The sequence below is a fragment of the Streptopelia decaocto genome, assembly GCF_964273445.1.
Source record: "Streptopelia decaocto genome assembly, chromosome: 4".
Lineage (NCBI taxonomy): Eukaryota > Metazoa > Chordata > Aves > Columbiformes > Columbidae > Streptopelia > Streptopelia decaocto.
Window position 1 is genome coordinate 45359118 of NC_138658.1, and position 21989 is coordinate 45381106.

Below are 21989 nucleotides of genomic sequence, written 5' to 3' on the forward strand. Positions count from 1 at the left end.
ATTGCTTAATAGTAGAACCTACAAGCATTTGGATAAACAGACCAGAGTTTCTCAGTTCAAATTTCTGTTGGAAACCTCTTAATTATTCCCCAGAAACATTTTTCGCTGAAGATAACTGCACCTTTAGTAACAATACCTAAGAGAATGAGTGATGTTAATAACTATCCACCAAACAAGAAGTTCAGTTGTCACAGAGCCATGATAAAAGTAGATCAACTCTGCCTACACTAGTACACTCAGCATAAAAGAACATGATATTGCAAGTAACTAGTAGACCATTTAGGCACAAAATGCATTTTGCTCCTGAAACACTGAAGACTTTTTCCTTACTTAAGAAATTCAGAGAATCTACAGTGACTAGAGATGCAGTTGCACCTGGTAACCTCTCTGGAATTACAGACATAGCATGGCATACATTTTTTATTCCATTTCTTTCCATCATCACACGCTGGATCAATATTCACTCCAAATTTAATCCACTTAATCTGCATTAATCTTGTTCCCACTGTAATCACCACTCCCTTAACTTCTTATTATACAATGCACACCAAAACTCATACATCACCTCAGTCAATGACAACTTGACAACTCATCTTTCACTAAAAGTTTTTGAAACTTCTCACATTCTCTTCCGTTACCTTATCTGAATCTGGAAGGATTCAAGTCAGTCCAAAATTTTATTACGAAATTTCACCGTTCAGCATGAAAATTTAAGCAAGTAAAAAACTAATTGAAAAGTGCAAGTTCCAAGGTGGTGGGGTTTTTTTGTTCTTTTGTTTGTTTTAGTTTGTGGGTTTTGTTTCATTTGTTTGTTTGTTTTAAATATTTGCAAGTATGGTTCTTGATCTCTGGGCTTCTGTACTTACTTAACACACAAGTTTCCATTCAGAAAGCTGATCAGAAAGGTGTGAAATAGTGGGGACTACGAACTGCTTATGTTTTTTTATTTTACCACCTTGTTTTTTGAGCCATGTTTCTTCTATATCCATGCACAAAGTAATACACTTCTTAACAAGTTGTCATCTCTTCTTACACACTTGTTACTTTAAAAAGCTCTAGACACACCCAGGCAACTCAAAATACTACGGTACTAGCTAGTAGCACAAGTATGGAAGCACATATGTATACCCAGACAAAGAGAGAGGTACACATTTTTCCAGTTTGGTTATTCTGATAAAATCTGTACTGTAATATTCAAACTACTTTCAAAGTGAACTATGATACCAGACTTCTTATGCAAAGGCATAGTCATCTTTCCCTCCCTCCCCAAAGTAATTAACATTCCTTGCACAGGCAGCTGGACATTGCTTAATCATTAACTGTTCATGTAATAAAGACAGAAACTGTTCGCCATTCCTCACACTGGTATGCCAAAAAAACCCTTAAGACAAGATTTAGTGAACAGTATAAAATTATTTGCAGTAACAAAAAACTTGTTGTATTATCATAGGACAGTCAGTATTTTGCTGGCAATATCTGTTTTTGTGAGCAAGACTTTCCATGTTCAAACCTAAGTAATTACCTTGGGAATTTAATCAATAAAAAACAGCACTTCTAACTAAAACAGAAAGAAAGAGGTATCTTTTAAAAAGATGCTGCTAGTCTCTTGGATAGTAAAATAATACATGCAACTAGAATTGCAACACCAAATATAATAAAGGCATAACCAATGCACACATTCCAATCTTATCTAGAATCACTTTGATTCACTCTACCTTGCTTTCATTACAGGAAGGGCACAGCAAGGGCATTCCTCTCAGATCAAACAGAAAATTCCACAGACAGAAGTTTCCACATGTCTGATTCGTTGCAGACTAAATCCTTATCATTAGACAGCAATCTCTAATTTTCATAGAGACAGGATATACCCTGTCATGGTAAATCTATAGGCAAAAGTTCAGGGGGGAGGGGGAAGGGAATAACCCTCCCCTCCCCCGATCTGTAGAACAGAGACACATTCCCCATGAAGGAGCGATGAATGCCACCCCACAGCTTTGGAGAAATGAAGGGGACAAGGTACCAGCACTAAAGATCACATACATAATTCCATTCATACATTCTGACATAAGCTTCTTTGTACTGCAAGTCTTTCAAGCTGAACTACCAAACTCCCTCTGTGCATGAATATAACGAGGACTACAGGCAACACAGGAGAAATCTGAATTCATTTTTAACACATTATTCATTCATTCTGTATTCATTTTTAGCACATTATGTTACCAAAATCTTAATTTCTTTACCCATGACTGGAGCAGTCCTGTAACACTCATGTAACACTAAAATCAGAAGGTGATTCTATAACTATACTACTTACATTTTGAAATTTTTAATATAATCTTTTACCCTTAAAGTCCTGTATAAGATATGAATAAGCACACTAGGATCAGCAACTTCAAAACCAAAACTCATGAGTTTTCATTTTTCAGTGTATAGAGGAAGTTTTGGACATTTTGCATCAGCAAAACAAAAATGGCCTTTTGTATAAGCACCCAAAATGATTGATATTAAAAACATGCACATTTCAGAAGCAATCCTTGTCAGTGAAGATTATTCTAAGTAGTAGACTGGCAATAAAACAATGGTTCTACTGAATTTCCTTTATGTAATCTTCCCTGTCATATAGGCACATATTCAATTCTGGTATCAGTAATGCCCCACTGACAAGTCTGCACAGATGCAGAACTCTTGAGCTGAAAGAACAATTAATGATCACCACTACTGGTAGGTCAAGAGAATTTATATCCATTAGCTCAGCAGTTTGCTCTTTAACCCTAATGCCTATCAAAATTACACAATTCTTTATAAGAGCCATAAACATATTGATTTATCCTTGTTCACAACTTAAAATGAAATAGAAGCAGCTATTAGAAGCATGAACAGAACACAAGGAGTCTGGGGAAACATCCCTTCTGAATACAGAAATTACCTGTTCCAGCCCCATTGCTGGATTCTTTAGACACTTCTCCTTTCCCAAAAATACCTCTTTGATGGCACTGGAATGCTAGAGGTTGTGGTTGCTTTTTTTTGTTGTACCACATATAGACTGATGAATTGAAAAATTCTTTTGGGTCACTTTCAGATGATCAGTGTAATCAAGTCACAGATGCAATAAGAATGATACACACAATACAAAATGGTATACAAAATGAACCTGCAAACCACAGTTTCTGCTAAGTCCAAACTATTTTTAAAATCAAAGTTCTAAAGCTGCAACTACTGCATGTTATAAGTTGTGGAAGTTTGCCAAATACTCATGTAGGTTTGTCCTTTGTTAAATATATCCAAATGCTGTATGATTAAAGTTTAAAATCTTCAAAGAAAAGAATAAACATTACACAATAATTTCAAGCTCCCCTCCTTTGACCTTAATATGTACTTCAAAAGCTAAGCAGATGCTTAGCAGGAAATAAATCCCCAACTCAACAGATGTACCAACAGTGATACGGCAAGATGCACCTTCCATAGATTTTGGCAACCCTTCTCTTTTATTATTCCTCTGCTCACAAGTACTTTTCAAGTCAAAGAGAGGCCTAAGCAAGTTAATAGGCCCTTAATATGCACTCTGCTGCCTGAATTGATTGCTGGTTTTAAGGTAATCTTTGAGACTGCATGTGGCATGTGCCTCAGTGCATCTCCTACAGAGACAGAGCCCCCAGGCAGCTCTGTTTTCATGAGACCAAGTTGTAACCCAATCAACACCTTCCACAACAAAATAATCCCTTACTTTCAGCATCCATGCAGAAGAGGAGGGGAGCCCCAGCTTTTGTATGGGCTCTCTATTTGGCAGCTAAGGTGATGTTTTACTCAGCAGGATACCTAAGAAAACTCTCAAACTATTTTGGAAGATCCATCTGTCAACAGCAGAACAGAATATGTTTGTCTGAAACAAATTCAGCTTCTTCCACACACACATTCTAAAAGCTACATTAAGAACCTAATAGCACTTAGTAGTGACCACCATCACAAATGTAAATTATATAGTTTCCTTCCAGCCTAAGAAAGAAAGGTAATCAGCTAGCTCCAGGCTGCTCAGGACCTTGGTCCAAACCCAGGCCTCCTTAAACTCTGCTAAACTGAAACTCAACATTAGCTCTAAATGCCAAGCTTAGGTCTAGCACGTATGATGCACCTGAAAAGAAACACAAATTCCACAAGTTAACCCAGCAACACCATCAGTTTCATAACTTAGCCTGAACATAATCATACCCCAAGGACAGTAGCACAAAGCTGTAGAGGTAGTCAAGACCAGATGGTCCTTGATAGGTTAACCAGGTAACCTCTTCTGAACTTGAGTACTTAAATGCATAGGAGTAAATTCAGGTGTCAGGCAGCCAGGTTATTGGTACCAGCAATAAAGCAGAATAACGCACCCTCGAAAGTTAGTTATCTCCTAGGAAAAAGCCTTCTGGATTGGGTTTTGGTTTGGTTTTTTTTTTTTTTTGGATAGTAGCAAGTTCAGGACTTCTCAGTCTAACTGATCATGGCCCTTACCTTTATATCTTCAAACAAATTGTGCTGAACTGGGCCCATGCTTCTTCAAAAAAAGTTTTAAAATTTCTCCTAATACTAGAGACGATCTAAAGACAACAGTTACTCTTAGTAAGCTGCTGTTACAGCTATTTGTACTGTCTCACAAAAGAGAACCTATGTGCCAAATGCCTCATTTTTAAAACCATAACAAATTGGTGGAAAATGTATTTTAGTTGCATGAAATTTTAAGCAAATATTTTTTAAACTCAAATTATTACTCAATTTAGGCACATTTTTGTTGTTGTTTTGTTTATTTGGGTTTTTTTAACATAACTATTTTTTCAACATAACTATTTTTTTTCTTGTACAATGGCCCAAGATTGGCTTAATGCCACTGAAGAAAAATGCTGTAAAACCAGAACAAAACCATACACATCTTCTTGTGTCAACTTCACTCTTATTTTCAACATCATACTGAACACACCCAAACCCACTGGGTATCATTAATTAGAAATCAGAAAATAAGATAACACCCCATTTTGAAAATACTCTACACATTTCTAAAATATCTGTATTAAGCAACCATAGGTATGCCTCCTCAGTTTAAATGTCCCATGCAGACAGAACTGTCTCTCCCATCTTGCAGACTAGACTACAATTTCAGCTCTGTTCCATATATTGCACGCTTGACTACCACTGAAAATTCTGGTAGGGAAGAGAAGCCATGAAAACATGGAATAAATGCTTTAAAAAAAAGCTTATACTGTTGGGGTGGGCATAGTACTGTAAGAGGCTTCATTATTTATGTCACAACAAAACATTTCTTCTGGTGGGCTCTGGAGAAGTTTGATAAGGTCTTTTCTACAAAGGATTCACAAGACTGGTGGTGGGAGCATTGAAATGGGTAGACCTTCACTCCCAGCCATATAAATTCAAGTTGTTCTCATGCTGCTCATCTTTCTCAATTCAATACCAAAGGTAAGGAATGATCAGGCACAGTAGAAAATAAATAATGCCACTAGAAAAAGCAGTGAACAAGTATCAGCATTGAAATATCTTTCCACAGCAGTTAACTACCAAATTAATCTTCACTTGCCCCAACCCCCCCTTTATTTTTTTTTAAATACTGTTTTATTTTTACTAAACTTTCCTCAGAGAAAAAGCTAAGGGAATGACTGCATGTCTGACCTAAACTACTTCCTGTTTCCAGAATAAGAACAGCTGTATTTTTATGATTATTACTATTCTTAAACAGAGATAAACTAATATTTATTGAACAGATATATTCAACATTTCTAAAAAAAAAAAAACAAAACAAACCAAAACCAAACCAAAACCACAACATACTTTTATCCTGATATGCACAAGAAAAATGCCTCTCAAACTCAGAAAGTATTACTCGAATTCCTTTAAGAGATTTAATTATACTCTATTAAATTAAACAGATGTTTGCCTTTGTATTATTTTCCAAATAAATAATGAATTCAACAGTTTGTACTTGAATTCCAGGTTTTGACCTGGAATTCTGTTCCAGATGTCAGTGTGGCAACTGACCAGCCAGTTCCAGAATGCAAGAATAATCTGCATAAGTCATTTGATTAAGAAAAAAAACCCCTCTCTTGCTGACTAAAATTTCATTCAAATCTCCAGCGTACATATTTGAATCAGATTTTAGGTCTCTTAAATGCTAAATGAAGTGCTGATGCAGCCCCTCATTTAAAAGATTACACTTCCAAATTAACATTCCCAGGCTTATAAACTTAAAGTTCTTAAAACTGAGTATTCAGTCTTCAAGGAGGGGATTTGGGGTTTTTTTTTGTTGTCGGTTTTAGTTTGCTCCCCGCCCCGCTTTTTTTTTTTTGACAAACCACATCACCATAACCTTGGAAATTCATACTCTATCACATTTATACCTCAACCACTGAAGAAAGTTAGCTACTACAGCTATATGGGAAAATCATTAACTTCAGTGCAATGTAATGTGGCCTTACAGAATTCAGCATAGTGTGAAAAAAAAACTTGCCTGAAAAGCTGTTTAGATACCTTGGAGATTAGTCTCTGCTCTGAGCTTTACTCATGTCTGTACTCAAACTAGCTAGGTTAAAAATTTCTTGTGCAAAAAGCTGCAACCACTTAGTATTGCACAGAAATAGAACATCTCCTAATTCAGCTCTCTCTTCAAAAGTAGTGTGAAGAACTACTGTGCTTTGCTGTGCTTTCCAAGAAGGAAACACTATGAGAAGACACTCATAGGAGAAGTTCTTCCCATTCATTCTTTTTCAACTGGTGAAAATACTCACATAAGAAATGTTAATGCCAAAGCCTATGTGCCAATCTGTGGACAGAATCTAAGCAGGAAATGTCATTGTCACAACTTCTGTAAACAAACTTTGACTAAATCTTAGAGCATTTCCTCCTTGTAGCCTATCATATCAAACCCACCAGGAATATTCTTTCCTGACTATCAACATCTTCTAACCGATTATAATTTTTAATTCAATGTTTAACAGCTTTCTTAAAAAGATTTGCTCAATGTTTTTTCTGTTAACAGTTTTCAGTGACCCATAACCCATCTGACAGGTCTGCAAGGACTCAGGATAAACACAGCACAGAGTCACCATATGGCTTTGAACAGCAGCATATTTGGAATACGTGTAGTAGAAAACCAGAAATTATTAGGAGCTTTTTTTTTTTTAATTTAAACTGAGGGAAACTAAGTTCTTGTATATCCTAGTGTCTATATCCATGACTTATACAAAAGAGGTAACAAACTAAAGTATATGGAAGGTGCAACTTCAACATGAAGCATGCACTGAAAGAGTGTGAAGTCCCACATTTGTAAGGCTGCTTAATTACAATTAACTTGAAATCAAACCATACTAGTCTCAGTTTTGATTAAAAATGCCTCCCCTACCTTCAAGTGGTTTATAGCTGTATCAGTACAACAGAGAATGTTCCCAGGCACTGTAACTTGCTTCTCTACATTGCTGAACTGCTTTTGGCCTGTGCCAGCTACCCGTCTTCCAAAGAGCACTGGGGGACAGTTAGGAGTCAAAATGCAGCAGATCGCATTCCCAACAGACCATCTGAGTGCAGCCACCCTGACTGAAGGTATGAGAGCTATTAGGCCAGATGCAGGCCAGTTGGCTTCTGTTCCAGACAACACTGCTGGTTTAATAGCCAGCCAATAGGTACTTAAGGGTTCCGCTCCATTGATGATCATAGTATTTAATCTTTGCTAATGCCTGTCTTCATACTGAAACTCAACAACAGCGAGTGGCAGAACAATTTTGAAAGCTCAAAAGTCAAAGATTGCTGAAGAAATGGAACTTTAAGATGGGCCTTATGTATAAATGTTTATCATATCCTGCATTTTAATTAATGCAATTATGAGAACACTACAAAAAATGTTAACATGCTTATGTGTTAGCAATGCTCTGTACCTTTTAAGAGTGTAATTCAGTACTTTGCTCTACATAGTTCAAATCCTATTCATTCTCCTTAATGAATTACTGTCTTCCCTGCTGGAAATGGTTCTGGTAATATTAAAAATAATGCCTCATAGCCATTAAACTTTATTGATGCTATGTTATGCACATAGAGATAGTGCATGCCCCTGTTAACTTTTTTTTTTTTTTTACTTACTCCTCTAACATTCTTTATCAAAACAAATCATCTTTCCTTATCATGGTAGCAAGGTTACATTTCAAAATTACATGGTTCCAAGGGAAGACTACGTAAGAAAGATAAATCCGCTAAAGGTTACAGGCCACATCTGACTCAAACACTCCCCAAATAGAAAATAACTAGAGATTGGGAAAGTATTAGAAGGAAGTATCATGCGTCTGCCCTGTTCTTATTGTTCCTTACACTACTAGGGACAGCCTGTCAGGCTAGACAGACCTTTGTTCTAATAAAGCACAGTCATTATACTTCTATCTGTCTGTCAGCAAATGAGCTTGATCACCTTAAACTTTGTTGTTAACGTTAGAAGAGAATTACTGTTATTCTGTATTACTCATGGCCTAATAATTTAACTCAGGTTACTGAAAGAACAGTCAGATTCCTGGTAACAAATAGCTATATTAGCAGATTAAACACAAGTAATAAGGTTATAATGCATGAAGTTCAGACTGTCACATTGCCCTTAACACCATTCTGGAACTAGGTTATGGGAAAATTTTCAAATATTTTCAATTCCAATAGTTTGGAAAATTCCTGCTGGTAGCCTTGCAAGTTGAACTAGCTGGGAAGGTTCCAATAACAATATGTTTGTAAAATTCACCATGGTTTATAGAAATAGACCAAACAAACTCTCATCAGGGGAAACTACTGTGTAGGGCCTACATGTAACACCCTGCATTTGAGTATAAAAGGGCTGGAAATCCAACGACTCCAGTACACTGATTAGACACAACCGGACACCACAGAATTCAGGATGCTTGAAATTTCCTTAATTTTTGAACATCAGATTCCAGGATGGGCTCCGATCTTCTATAAACACAGCGATGTTTATCGAAGACCTTATATAGACCTTTCTTAGGCTAAATGACCCAAGACATCTACACTCCCGAAGTCTGCTGGCTCCCTCAGCTATCTAAATTTTGAGCACTAGAAAGAAAACCAAAAGGAAGACAACCTTGAAACAATATAAAAACTAGCTCTCAGTAATAACCTAGAAGCCCTGATATCTCATGCAAAGCAGCAGTCAGCTTGGCAAAAATTCTTTGGAAAAGGGCAGATAGTGAGCAAAACTAGTAACAGTTCTCATTTTTACAGCTAAAAATCAGTGTGGGAACTTGCTCCTCACATGCTGGTGTCACATCCAGCCTAGCAGCCTCATTCACCTGTTCAAATGGAAGAAGCACTGGGAGTTCTTTCTAATACTGTTTTTGCAAACTAGAGCTTCCATCTTTCATTTAACCTTTGAGAAGTATAAATACTTAATTTTATATCCTTATATTTGGCAGCGAAAAAGCAAGCAGGAATACATTCTCCTTTTCCCTGTTTGCCTGCTGGGATGAGAACTGGGACAAGGAAGGAAGAGCTATCAGTGCCACCTTGGTACAACATAGCTTCTGCTCTAGGTTCTCCTCCAGCAATTGCTTCTGTCATTCCTTAAGGCTTTTCTAAATGGCAGTAGCAGCTTGGTACTGACATGATTTATCTCGCTTTTATTGCTTAGGGCTAATGGGATTTAGATGGTGCACGTGGGGTTTTTTTTGTGGCACACTGGGATCTGTATCAACACAACGCATTATATTATTAATACATCCCAACCTGCTCAACTCCTTATCAAAATCATTAGGAAAATATTTTACAGATGCTTTAGCAGGCAATTTATATAGCCAGCTCATCATCTCAATTTGCAGACTTCAGTCCAGCTCACACTTAAAAACCTATCTTAAATTTCAGCTTCTCCTGAACACACATACCTAAAGGATAAACACATCACTTTGCTGGGTAAATTCACTGCACAGACAGAAATCTTGTTTTTACATTTTCCTCCCCTCATAATGTTACAATATATTGAGAGTCTCAATTTTCTATGTAATTTTAATTTTATCTCTGTAAAATAACAGTCACAATGCACTGTTGTACTTCTGAATCATTATATACTGAGTGATGATCTCTGATCTTCCCTATCCACTTGGCTCCCCATTAACAATTTATGAGCTGGAGATAACATAAGGCTGAACCTCAAAATAATCTCATTAGTACCATTTATTTTCTTTAGTCATTCTTTTGGTCTCTATAACTTCCTGAGGAAATGAGTTTCATGACTTTATTACACTTTATGTGAAAAATACTTCCTTTTAAATTGGTTACCTGTTAACTGTGTGTGTCCTATTTCTTGCATTGCAAAAACCACAAAGTGATATAAGGAAGGTGGTACAGAAACTATTGCAACTTTATAGACTTACATCACCTTGCTCTCTGCCTTTCCTGACCATTACTCCCTTTTCAGGCTAAAGAATACTTACACGAAAGCTAAAATATGACTGACTACTAAATTCACCCCTAATGTACTTGTTTCTGTGTCTTCTTGAAAAGCATCAGACCAACAAGGCAACAAAGTAATCAAAGTAACTCCTGAGTTTGGGAGTATCGGTGCATTAGGGCTCCCTGTTAAGAGACTCAACTTGTAACAGTTCGGACAAGACAGCAGAAAACAGAGCCTATGGAAAGTAGCTGACCTAAATGAAAACTAAATCTTAGAAAAAAGTACTCTTATTTTCTTTAGAAAAAAAATATTCAAGAGCTAGTGGCACAGATATATTAAATTATCTTGTGAAAATTTCAGACTTACAGGTACAAAATAACAATCACTAATTCAATTTCCTACTCTTTGAAATGTAAAATTGAAAACCCCATTAGCATGGAAAAGATAACCTGAAAGCTAACAAAAATTCCATACATGAAATTTGATGTTTCTATCATCATCATCAATCAACTAGTCTGTCTGCAAATATGACTGTTGTCCTTGATTCCTAAGAAGTAAGGCACAAAAGAATTCCGCTTCGCCACTGAATAGTTAAGTGTCGACCCTAAATAAAACCAGTTTATCCATCTTTGAACTATAAAGTTTAGTGTGATGCTTTCAAAGACAGCAGGAACAGACATGTAGCTCAAGGGTAAGTCAGAAGAGCCCTTTAGCAGGCTGAAAAAAGTGACCAAATTGCTTGCCAGGTTTCCCCTTTCACAAATTCTTTTGTTTGCTTTCTTGGCTAACTATCAGCCTTCGCCTTGTATCAAGGCCAGTCTATTTTGAAAAACATGACAAATATTCAGACACTGCAATGTAAAGAGTGCCTTCTGTAACGATTTCAATAGCTTCTGAGCCAAAAAAAAAAGTGTCAAGACAACATCTAAGCAACATTGTCAAGCTTGTAGATACTCCATGTTCTCTCCTCAGTTCCTTTAGATCAACATTTCACAAAAAAAAGCACACCTACCAAACACAAACGCACACATTCTTTCCCACGCCAGTGTCTTAAGTGTAATTTGTTCAATAAGATTAAAAACTAACAACCTCTCTTGACCATCACCTCTCCCCATCAAATCCCTCCACTGTCATCCCTGAAGAACTGCAAACACTAGATACCAGATATTAATATAGACAGTGCCTCTCTTCAGCCTTGTAAATACAGAGCCACTGTCCTGGACAAGATTACTAAACAGAAGCTGGTTTTGCCTCAAGTTCTGCCTACTTTGTAAACCTGGCAGATAAAAAGGAACTTAAACTAATTTAAACTAATACAAATTCTTCAGTAAAGCAAACTAGCCTTGTGCCAAAAGAGTAAAGAGGCAACACATGGAACTAATTCTGCCACAGTAGTAGTGTCACAAAAATACACATACCTGTCCACATATACATAAATAGGTACACATGTACATATTGGTCTCGAAATATAAATCACTCTTCACTCTCTCGTTCTCATTACTGTTATCTATCACTTGGACAATAAACTGGCAAACTCAGACTCATTCTGCAGGACAACTAGACACTTCTGAGACACTATAATGCACAGTGAACTTGAATGTACTAACGCAGAAAGAAAGGCTTAATGATTCATAAATGGTCTGCACACATACCAGAAATCTAGCACTGAAACAACTAGGTCTTGGAAAGCACTCAATTCTCCATTTTTAGAAAATCTGTTCCACAATCGTAACTATGTGCTTTATAAAAAGTAAAGCTATGTGAAGCATTTCTACTTTTGAAACTCTAGAGCTGGTTCTTTAGCCACAAACTACAGAATTTAGTAACTGACATCCTATAGAACTAAAACTATCACCAGTGTGTTCACCAAAATCTTAAAGAGTGAAGTGACCTTGTGAGCGCATATTACCCATATTCACAATTGTGAAAAGCATAAAGAACACACAGAATGACTACTGGACGAATCAGTTATGATTGCCATTTTTCATTCACAGTTACATGTTTGTTTGTTTGTTTGTTTTTTCTGCAAGAGGTAAATCACATGTCATAATTCACCTACATGTAACCTGAAGCTGAATTTTGCACAAGATTTCTCCTCAATTTATTTTAAGGCAGTAGTCCAACATCAATGCTCTATCTTTACCAGAAACATAAATGGATGGGTAACTACATAGAGGTCCAACCAAAATGTTAGAAGTCAGCACTTGAATTTTATTGAAGCCATAATTATGTTTCTTCTGAATACATGACACTGGAATAATTATCACATTTGCTCGTTCATTTATGCATCATTAATGAAATAAGTCAATAGTTCAGTCTGCTTCATTTATAGGAGTTTTTAAAGGCTGCATCTGTGCTTTCTTTGACAGAAGCCTTTCCATGAAGCAGACACTGCTTACTAACTTATATATGGACACCTATGACAACTCTGATAGATAACTACCAAAACCAGGATGCATGGCAATATCACGCCCATGCATACTTCCAGTAATTGAAGTAACTGAGATGTCGTCCAAGACTAAATAGTATGAAAATCCTTGCAGAAAATGGTTTGCTGCCTTAGCTTCACAATCCCACTGTCCACAAAACAATCGCAATCACATGAGGCAGATTTTCATTTTATATCAATAGTATTCTTATTATCGCCAGGTAGCATCAACTTTAAGATCTAAGAATGGTTTTCGGTAGGTTGGATAGAAATGAGGACAAATGAAAAAAACTACTTATCAAATGTATACATATAATTTTACTACAGTGGTAGACAGAACCGTACATATTATTGGTATTGTCCTAACAAAAACATCTATACCAGTGACAACATTGCTTCTCTTATCTCTTTGCTGACATATTTTATTCAGAATATAAAAATAACGGAAGGTCACCTTACCTTTTTCTTCATCTATTCGAAAAACTCCTATACCAGATCCATCTCTGATGGAATATCTAATCTCCCCATCTCGTCCTTCATCTTCATCATAAGCAGATACTGTCATTACTGAGGAGCCAACAGGGGCATCTTCTTTTATAAAGCCTTTATCTGCAAATATAGAGAACCGTGGAGGGTGCAAGTTTTCATTCACATCAACTATCTCAACCTCAACGTAACACGTAGTGGACAATGAAATGGGTTTTCCTTTGTCCTTGGCCCGCACAGTCAAATTATAAAATTGCTTCTTTTCATAATCCAGTCTTTGTACAATACGTATTGCTCCACTTAGTTTGTCAACATCAAAGGTGCTATCTCCACTGTCCAGAAGACTGTATCGTACTTGACTTGACTGGCCTAAATCAGGATCATAGGCTTCTAACCACATAATAATGGTTCCCTCGGGAAGGTCTTCTCGAATTTTCACATGATAATTTGAAGGAATAAACTTAGGAGGATTGTCATTAACATCTTCTACAGACACTTTCAAAATAACTGTTGAAAATAATTGAGGTTCTTCAGTAGGTTGGTCTCTAGCCTCTATCTTCAAGAAATGGACATGCTGTTCTTCACGATCCAGAACCCCTATGACTTTCACAACTCCTGTCACAGCATTAATAGTAAACTTGTCTGTATCTGTAAGAAGAGAATATTTCACTTCTCCATTAGCTCCCAAATCTTTATCAGTAGCTTCAATTTGAATTATTTCACTGTTTGGCTCCTTGTTTTCATTCACTTCAACAAAGTAGCTGTCCTGCAGGAACTCCGGGGCATTGTCATTAACATCCAAAATTTTTATATCTAAAAGGTGCCAGGCAGACTTCTGTGGTACTCCAAGATCATAAACAGTAATATTTAGAGTATATTTATCCTTTACTTCTCGGTCAAGGGGAGATAAAATTTTCAGCACTCCTCTTTCCATATCAACAATGAAACTACTATCTTCATTACCTCCTGAAATAACATACACTAGCTTTCCATTGAAGCCAGTATCAAGATCAATAGCACTCATAAGTATTACGCTAGAGCCCACAGGCTGGTCTTCTCTTACCTCAATACTACTGGGGAGAGTATTTCTAAATTGAGGTGCATGCATATTCACAGAGTGCGTGTCAAAGAAAACATCCTCAGCTTCTCCACGACTGTGCAACTTATTTGCTTGTAGGAGTTTCTCAGCAAGCATTTTGGCAACACCAGTTTCTTCGCATTGCAAGTCTACCGGTTTGCGACTAGTTGCTACAGTTATGTTGATATACAATGGTTCTGCAAAGTTTTCTCCATCTGTAGCTGTAATTTTCAAACTGTGAAAAGAAATCTTTGCACCTGGGCCATCTATTAGTGACTGTTTGAGTGAAAGGACTCCAGAATTTGGATTTAGGCTAAATAAATCCAGTTCATTTCCAGATTCAATTTGGTATCTCACCAACTGGAGCTCATCAGCATCAATAGCAGATACAGTTGTTATTTGTTCTCCAACACCAAGATCCCTGGGGATTGTTCCCTCACAATTAACTTTTTCAAACAAAGGTATATTGTCATTCAGGTTATTTAAAATAATAGTAACAGGAACTTCAACTTCTCGACGATATGGTATACCCCAATCAGAAGCTCGAATCCTTAAATTGTAAACCCTTGGCATCAATTCATAATCCAAGTCTTCTGAGGTACTAATAATCCCACTGAAATGGTTAATCACAAATGGCAAAGGATTTAGGTTTGCAATGCTATAGGTCACATAACCATTCTCCCCTTCATCAGGGTCTCTTGCACTTACTCTCATGACACTGGTACCTATTGGCACATTCTCATCAAAGGAGGCTTTATAGGATGTCTGAGTAAATTCAGGAGGATTGCTGTTCATGCCAAGTACCTTAATTAATACTTTTGCAGAAGCTCTTCTGTCACTTGTCACAACTTCAAGTTCAAAATGGGATGCATATTGTGCTTTTATAGGCTCTAAAGTGGTAATAAGACCAGTGTGAGTGTTTAAATTGAATTTTACTTTGCCTGGTGTATTTTTAAATACATATTTTACATGTGGGTAACTAGGCAGAGCTTTCACCATTATCACAGGTGTATTTGGAGGAGCAAATTCACTTATTTCAGCTCTATATATCTCTTTTTCAAATCTGACAGGACCAGACTTAAATTGTGGTGATGTCACATGAACAACCTTCACAGAAGAAAACTGGGGGGGGTTTCCTTTATCTTTAGCTTGAAGGGTAAGGTTGTATCCAAATGGGTGACTCTCCCAATCAATGTGACCCATGGCTTTTATTCTGTATTCTTTGCCTCCTGGAACAGACCTCACTGTTCTGAACTGTTGAAGTGGATCACCTGCAACAATATTTAATGATGCTATTTCCCCATTTGAACCCTGATCATTGTCCTCTACAGTTACAATTGCATAAGTTGGATCTTTGTCAGATTCTGATGGAGTCAATGTAACAGCTGTAATAACAGGGGCATGTTCATTTGCTTGCTCTACATGAACAGTCAGTTTTGCCATACTGCTTATTCCACTGCTGCCATAGAGCTTCAGCCCACGATCCACTGCAAGAATTTCCATCTCATAACGCTTAGTGTCTGAGTAGTCAAGTCTACCAGTTAGAACTACCACTCCACTAGTTGGATGTATAGCAAACACATCTGTTCTTTCTTTAAAGCTATAGTAGAACTCTCCATTTGTTCCTATATCTGCATCTGTTGCACTGACTCTTGCGATGCTGGTCCTTACTGCTGTGTTTTCAGGCAAAGAAACACTGTACGATGTTGGAGAAAACAAAGGCCGCAAGTCATTTGTATCCAGTACCTGTACTCTGACCTTTGTGCGCGTTTCAGTGTTTGTATTTTTTTCAACTGCTTTAACAGTCAGCACATAATGGTCTTTTACCTCTCTGTTAAGGATAGCTGTGTTCCCTCCCTTGGTCCGTATTCTCAAAAAACAAAAATTTCCAAGAACATATTCTTCAGCTTTGAACAAGTTTTCATTGTCACCAGAAATAATTTTGTATCTTAGGTCCCATAATGGATTTGTAATGTAAATGCCCATTTTCACTGGATGCCCAACATAAGTCTTGGCTGCAGAATTCTCATACACAGTGGCATTATACTGTACTTGCGTAAATTGCATTGGTGGAGCATGATGTGGTCTTTGATTTCCTTCACAGTTTCCAAAATGCTGCACAAGCAGCATAAGCAGCAACAGCATAGTCAAGTATCTTCCCATGACAGCAACTACAAAGAAACCCTGAAACAAAAGAGAGATGTGTTAAGACCTATGACTGTTCAAATATTATTCAAATAACCTTGATGTTTAGTTTATAATTCATGCTTGAAAGAAAACTGTAAGTTATGCACCTAGGTTATATCCTTTTTTGCACAAAGTTTCAATATCATTTCTAGTAAGAAAAAAACTACTAAAAAATGCTAGGAATCCGCAAGAGCAAAAGTCTAGGAATTACTACCATGACACAATGGGAACAGAGTTAACTTCAAATGAACAATTCCCTGGAGCAACATGTTAGATGAAATAACCCAATGCTGTCTGCTAAAAGTGAGCAAACTAGATCTGAACTAATCCAGAGTAGTGAACAGTTGCTCCAGTCCTCCACTTCATACATGACATTGTCTTCCAACAGAAAATTCTTCTCCCTCATTTCACTTAGACTGTAGAATGGCTGATGTCCAGTGACATGGAAGCAAACTGCAAGAGTTGGCTTAAAATTGCTATGAACTCTTCAAAGTATCTTATGAGCACCTGTTCCAAGAATTACACCACTATAAACAGAGAATAATTGTGTATGTATTGTATTCTCTCCAGCTCTGAGTAGCCTTGTAAGTGTAGTGGATAGCAGTACACACCATGAAAAACAAAACAAAACCAAACAAAAAAAAAAAAAAACAACAACCACACCACAAAAAAAACCCACACCAACATATTCCCTTTTTCCCCTCTCAGAACACATCTAAAACAAATTAGCATCAAGGCCTATGAGAACAGGAATCTATCAAAATAAATGGAGGGATTATTATGACATGTTTCTCAAATACACTCCAGAAATAACAGGGAAAGAACCTGGAACAGCAAGACAGACGACAGGGAGACATATCCTCACTGGCTTTCTCTTTCAAAGAATTCAGTGTGTCACTTCCAATGCCTAAATCCAGGCAAGACTGCAGCAGAAATAAAAGGAAAAACCTCAGGAACATGACCTTTGGGACCACCTTCTTCATCTGGGTTTACAGCAACAGTCTTCCCAAAGTCTCACAAGATAACAAAAATCAAAGCTTCAGAATGCTTCCTCAACAAGACCAAGCTATCAACCAAATCTTAAGGGAAAAAATAATTTCCAGAAAGTAGAAAGCAATCTAGTTTTGACTTGATTACTTTGATTAATTACTACAAATTCTTTACTTTCACCTTTCTCTATTTATCCTAAATATTTTTCTGTTACCTCTCATTTAGCACCTTCTTCTCTGGCCAGTGTGTCACAGAACTCATACTAAGTCCTAATCATACTAATTCCTAACTGCACCCTTCTTTCATTCTTCCCAACCTTCCACATTTTAGCCCTAGTCTGTCCTCACTCTGTAGTCAGCTGTCAGCCTCTCCTCACACCAGCTCAAATGGTATCACATCATGTTGTCTCTGTCCTCCACTCACATTTACTGTCACAGTTATTTCTCTCTCCCGTAATTCCTGCCTGCTCAGGTAGATACATTAAAGATTGCACCGGCTAAAATTCCATGGACTGACTCTGTCCACTAGAAAGCATAAGAGCAAATTAATCTCCTTGTATCAACAGTTCACACGAAAACCTCCAAAGAAGTTAATTTGGTCACAGCTGTTAGCAAGTCAATGACTTTGAGAAGCATTTAAGACTCAGATCCACGGAAACTATAGGAAATATTGGAGAGGAATAGTGAAAACTTAGCTAGTATCTTTATGGAAGGAGGAAAAAAAAAAAAAAAGGCTGCCCATCTTCCAAATCTAGCAATTGAGTTACATGACTAAAGCTAAAACCATAGCAAACAATAAAAAGTGAATGAGCAAACAATAAAAAGTGTATGAGCTTTTAAAAGTAAGTCACTAGCTGGAACCACTGCTTACAAGGTCTTCACAGTGGATGAAGGTTTGGAGAGCAAATGAACGTAAGGTTGGAACAGCCAACATTTCAATGGGTTCAATGGGTTTCAATGCGTTAAAAGTATTATTCTTCTCCTATCTACTCTTTTTCCCAGGCTATGATTCATCCTGGGAATAAACAGACTATTGGGTCTCCAGGGCTTCATGCCCCTAACATACTGTCAAGTAAACAAGCACTTTCATTAAGAAGAAAAAAAAAAAAAGGCAAGAAAAGGCAAAACAAAACCCAACAAAAAAAAAATGCAAACAAACACCAAAACAAACACACAATCAAAACCCTGCAATAAATGATATCAATACTTCCAAAACCGCAAACTATTTCGGATGCCATTCTAAAAGACATGTTAAGAAATTATTACATAATGTTTAAGTAATTAACAGAAACAGTTTCTTATACTCCATCTTGCTGAAATTTTGGAAGCTGTTTATTATCAAAAAACTACTTAACGATTCAGATCCTATGCTGATCTGATCAGCTTTTTCCCTCTTCCTCAGTTACACTAGGATATTTTCAAAAATATATGCCGAGGTCTAAAACCCAGCTTGATCCCTCAATGCTATGGCATCCCATAACTCACTGCCTATACTTACGTCTGGCAAAAAGTTCTCTGAAGCCATGTAATTATTATGTAAAACATTGTACCTGTCTGCATCTTATCATTTGTTCCTCACATTCCAGGCACGTTAGACACAAGGTGCACCACACTATGATGCATTAAACTGCATTAAGTTATCCGAACTCCTCAAGAAAATTTCAAGTTGAACACGTGGAGGTTTTTACTATTACCATAAATATTTGTTCTGTGCCATAATACCTGTAGCACTTTTGCCACTTTTCTGTTAATAACTTCAAGAGGAGTCTACTCAGAACTGGCAACAGGCACACGATGACGCAACTACCAGTAAGAGAATCCATTCCTCAGCAGCAATTTCTAAGGTTTGCGGAGTCACAAGCAAGAGTTTAAGAGCATCTCTCAACTGAACAGTTAACCATGTTAGACAAAAACAAGTTAACCGTTTCTATTACAAGACAGTTTTTCCATCTTGTCATAATTTACAGAACTACTGGAAACTAAAAAATGTTGATCCAGGATTATCCAAAAATCAACACAATGTAATCTTGATAAATACTCAAAGTATTAAGCAATGCCAGTTGTAAAGACAGTTAACACTTTCATACTTTTCCTTACTAGTTAAGATAAAGTGATAATGTGTTAGATATAAACTCAGATGGCTCATTACAGGGAGCCAGAATGACTGAATTTCAGAAACATTTCAGAAACATTTTAGCCAAAGGCTACACTTTGAACTGCTAAATTTTTTATTATCTTTGGAATATGACCAGTTTAGGATTTTCTGCATCCATTTTCAACACATAAAGCAATCGTTCACTTAACAAAACATTATAGCCCTAGGTTTATAAGTGCACACTGTATTTATTCTGAAAAGCTACTTTCAAACAAATATTGAAAAAATTATTATTTGGATAATTTTTATTTATATGCATATCCAGGTCATTTTTATCTATACACATACCTAGCACGAGGATACACAAGATAGTTTTACATTTAGTTACAATGTTAACAAAATGATTAACACATCAATACTGTTAACATAATTTGCATATGGGAAAAATACTAATGGAACTTAGAAATATCAACTATCTTGACATTAAAGCCCTACCAACAAGCAAAATTTTGGGGTTAGCAGACCTCAAATTGATAATTTACAAATGAAGATGATTTGGATAATATAGCAGTCATATAGAAGACAGTTTCTCTTAGCAGTATGTTAACAGTATATAGACTTCAAAGTTTCCAGTTTGAGATTTCAAAGTTTTAAGCATAAAATACAGAATCTAGTAAATGGCAATCTCAATGCCAAGCAAGCCAACAACTACACAAAACAAACAAAAACCCCCTATCACCACACCAGAACAAGCTTATCTTCTACAGAATTTATCAATGAGGGGCGCATACATTGAGAGATTTACTCCCCCAGCAATCAAGTAAAAATCACAGGTAGATAAAGAATCTAAACCAGGCCACGTGGCCCAAGTCGGGATGAGTCTTAGTCCAATTGCTATCCGTTTTCTCCACGCAAGATCCCAGTTCACTCCAGAAAGACATCCTGTAAGACTAAAGCTATATCCTTTACATTAGCAGGAGACCGTGAGCATGGCCTGTTAAAATGGCTCTAGGGAACTTAAAGAATTTCTTTAGTGCTGTTTCTACAATGCCTCCTGAAATCTTTCACTAACTTTTAAGAAATGTAGTGGTGATTCCTCCCTCGCATGTGCACCAGCTTCTTTGAATTGTCATGTTCAGTTATTAACACTAAAATATCTCCATCAATCAAAACAACACCTATTTACTTTAAGGTCAATTTTGATCAGCATATGCAACTGACACCATTTGACACAAATGCACTGTGAAAAGTTATTACTGCAGTAACTCTACTGTCATGGGAGGGTTCCTACTGCATATGTCTATGAGAGATCCTGTGGCTTTGTGGGCTGTACTAACTAGTTGCATCTACTCTTTCAATTGTTTAAAAGCAATTATTTATGTAGTCTGATTAAAAAAAAAAAAAACAAAAAAACAAAACAAAACAAACAACAACAAACACAAAAATCAGGTTTATCTGTTTCAACATGCTTAAGTTTCCAATAAAAAAACTTAACAGTGTCATGTCCTTTGCTCTTCTAGGAGGAAGAGAGTCTGGCTCTTTTGGTATCCAGAAAACTAAACACAAGACGAAAGCATATGGTATGTTACTTTAGTAAAGCTGGTAAGTTATTCAAAAAATGTACTTTGTCACCGAGATTAACATAACAGTTTTAACTTGTGACTAAATTCCAGTATGTTTTACGCTTGTATTCTCCACAGTATGAGTTCATCGTATGAAATACTCTGATTTATGCTTTCAAGATCTTTGCTGTTAAAGGGTCAATACAGCAGCTGTATTAAAACAGCATGCAAAGATTATGCATTCAGAGTGAAACAAAGTTACAGAGAATTTTGACTATTTACCTGTATGGTAGTTATTTACTAGTGTATCTAATATTGAACTCGCCAGTTGTGCAGGGCAAAGCAGACCTCCAAGCTCTGTCAATGAATGAAAGAGTTTGATCGAAATTTAACATGGCACCTTAAAGCTTGTCATGACAAAAATTATTTCACTGAGCTTGAAGTCAGTTTTAAACTTAAAAAAAAAAATAAATTGGGGAGGGTACAAAGGGATTTTATGCTTGCTTACTTGCACTGACAGCAGCGACAGCTATATGAAGTTCTTTTGCTTGGTAAGTTATAAAACCCGGGAGACTATCCCACAATACTGGGACAACTACTAAAGCTTGCCTTCCAATCTCCCAAAAGTGAGATTTTAGGATTTCACAGAGAACAAAACAAAAACTTAAATAATAAATAGCTTTCAGCACTAGAGCAAAGTATTTTACTTACTAAATAGCTGAATATTTCCACATAGTTAGACAGGTAATT

At 36.7% G+C, this 21989-nt stretch overlaps 1 protein-coding gene across 3 annotated transcripts in view; it reads right to left on the minus strand.

Annotated features, from left to right (window-relative positions):
• The window catches only part of FAT1 (FAT atypical cadherin 1), a 111649-nt gene that overhangs the window by 86809 nt on the left and 2851 nt on the right, over positions 1 to 21989 (minus strand). For all 3 annotated transcript variants that reach the window (XM_082051730.1, XM_082051729.1, XM_082051731.1), the window contains exon 2: positions 13302 to 16590. In XM_082051730.1, the coding sequence (XP_081907856.1) occupies positions 13302 to 16569 (3268 nt within the window). In that variant the 5' untranslated portion in view covers positions 16570 to 16590. The remainder of the gene's footprint in view (positions 1 to 13301; positions 16591 to 21989) is intronic.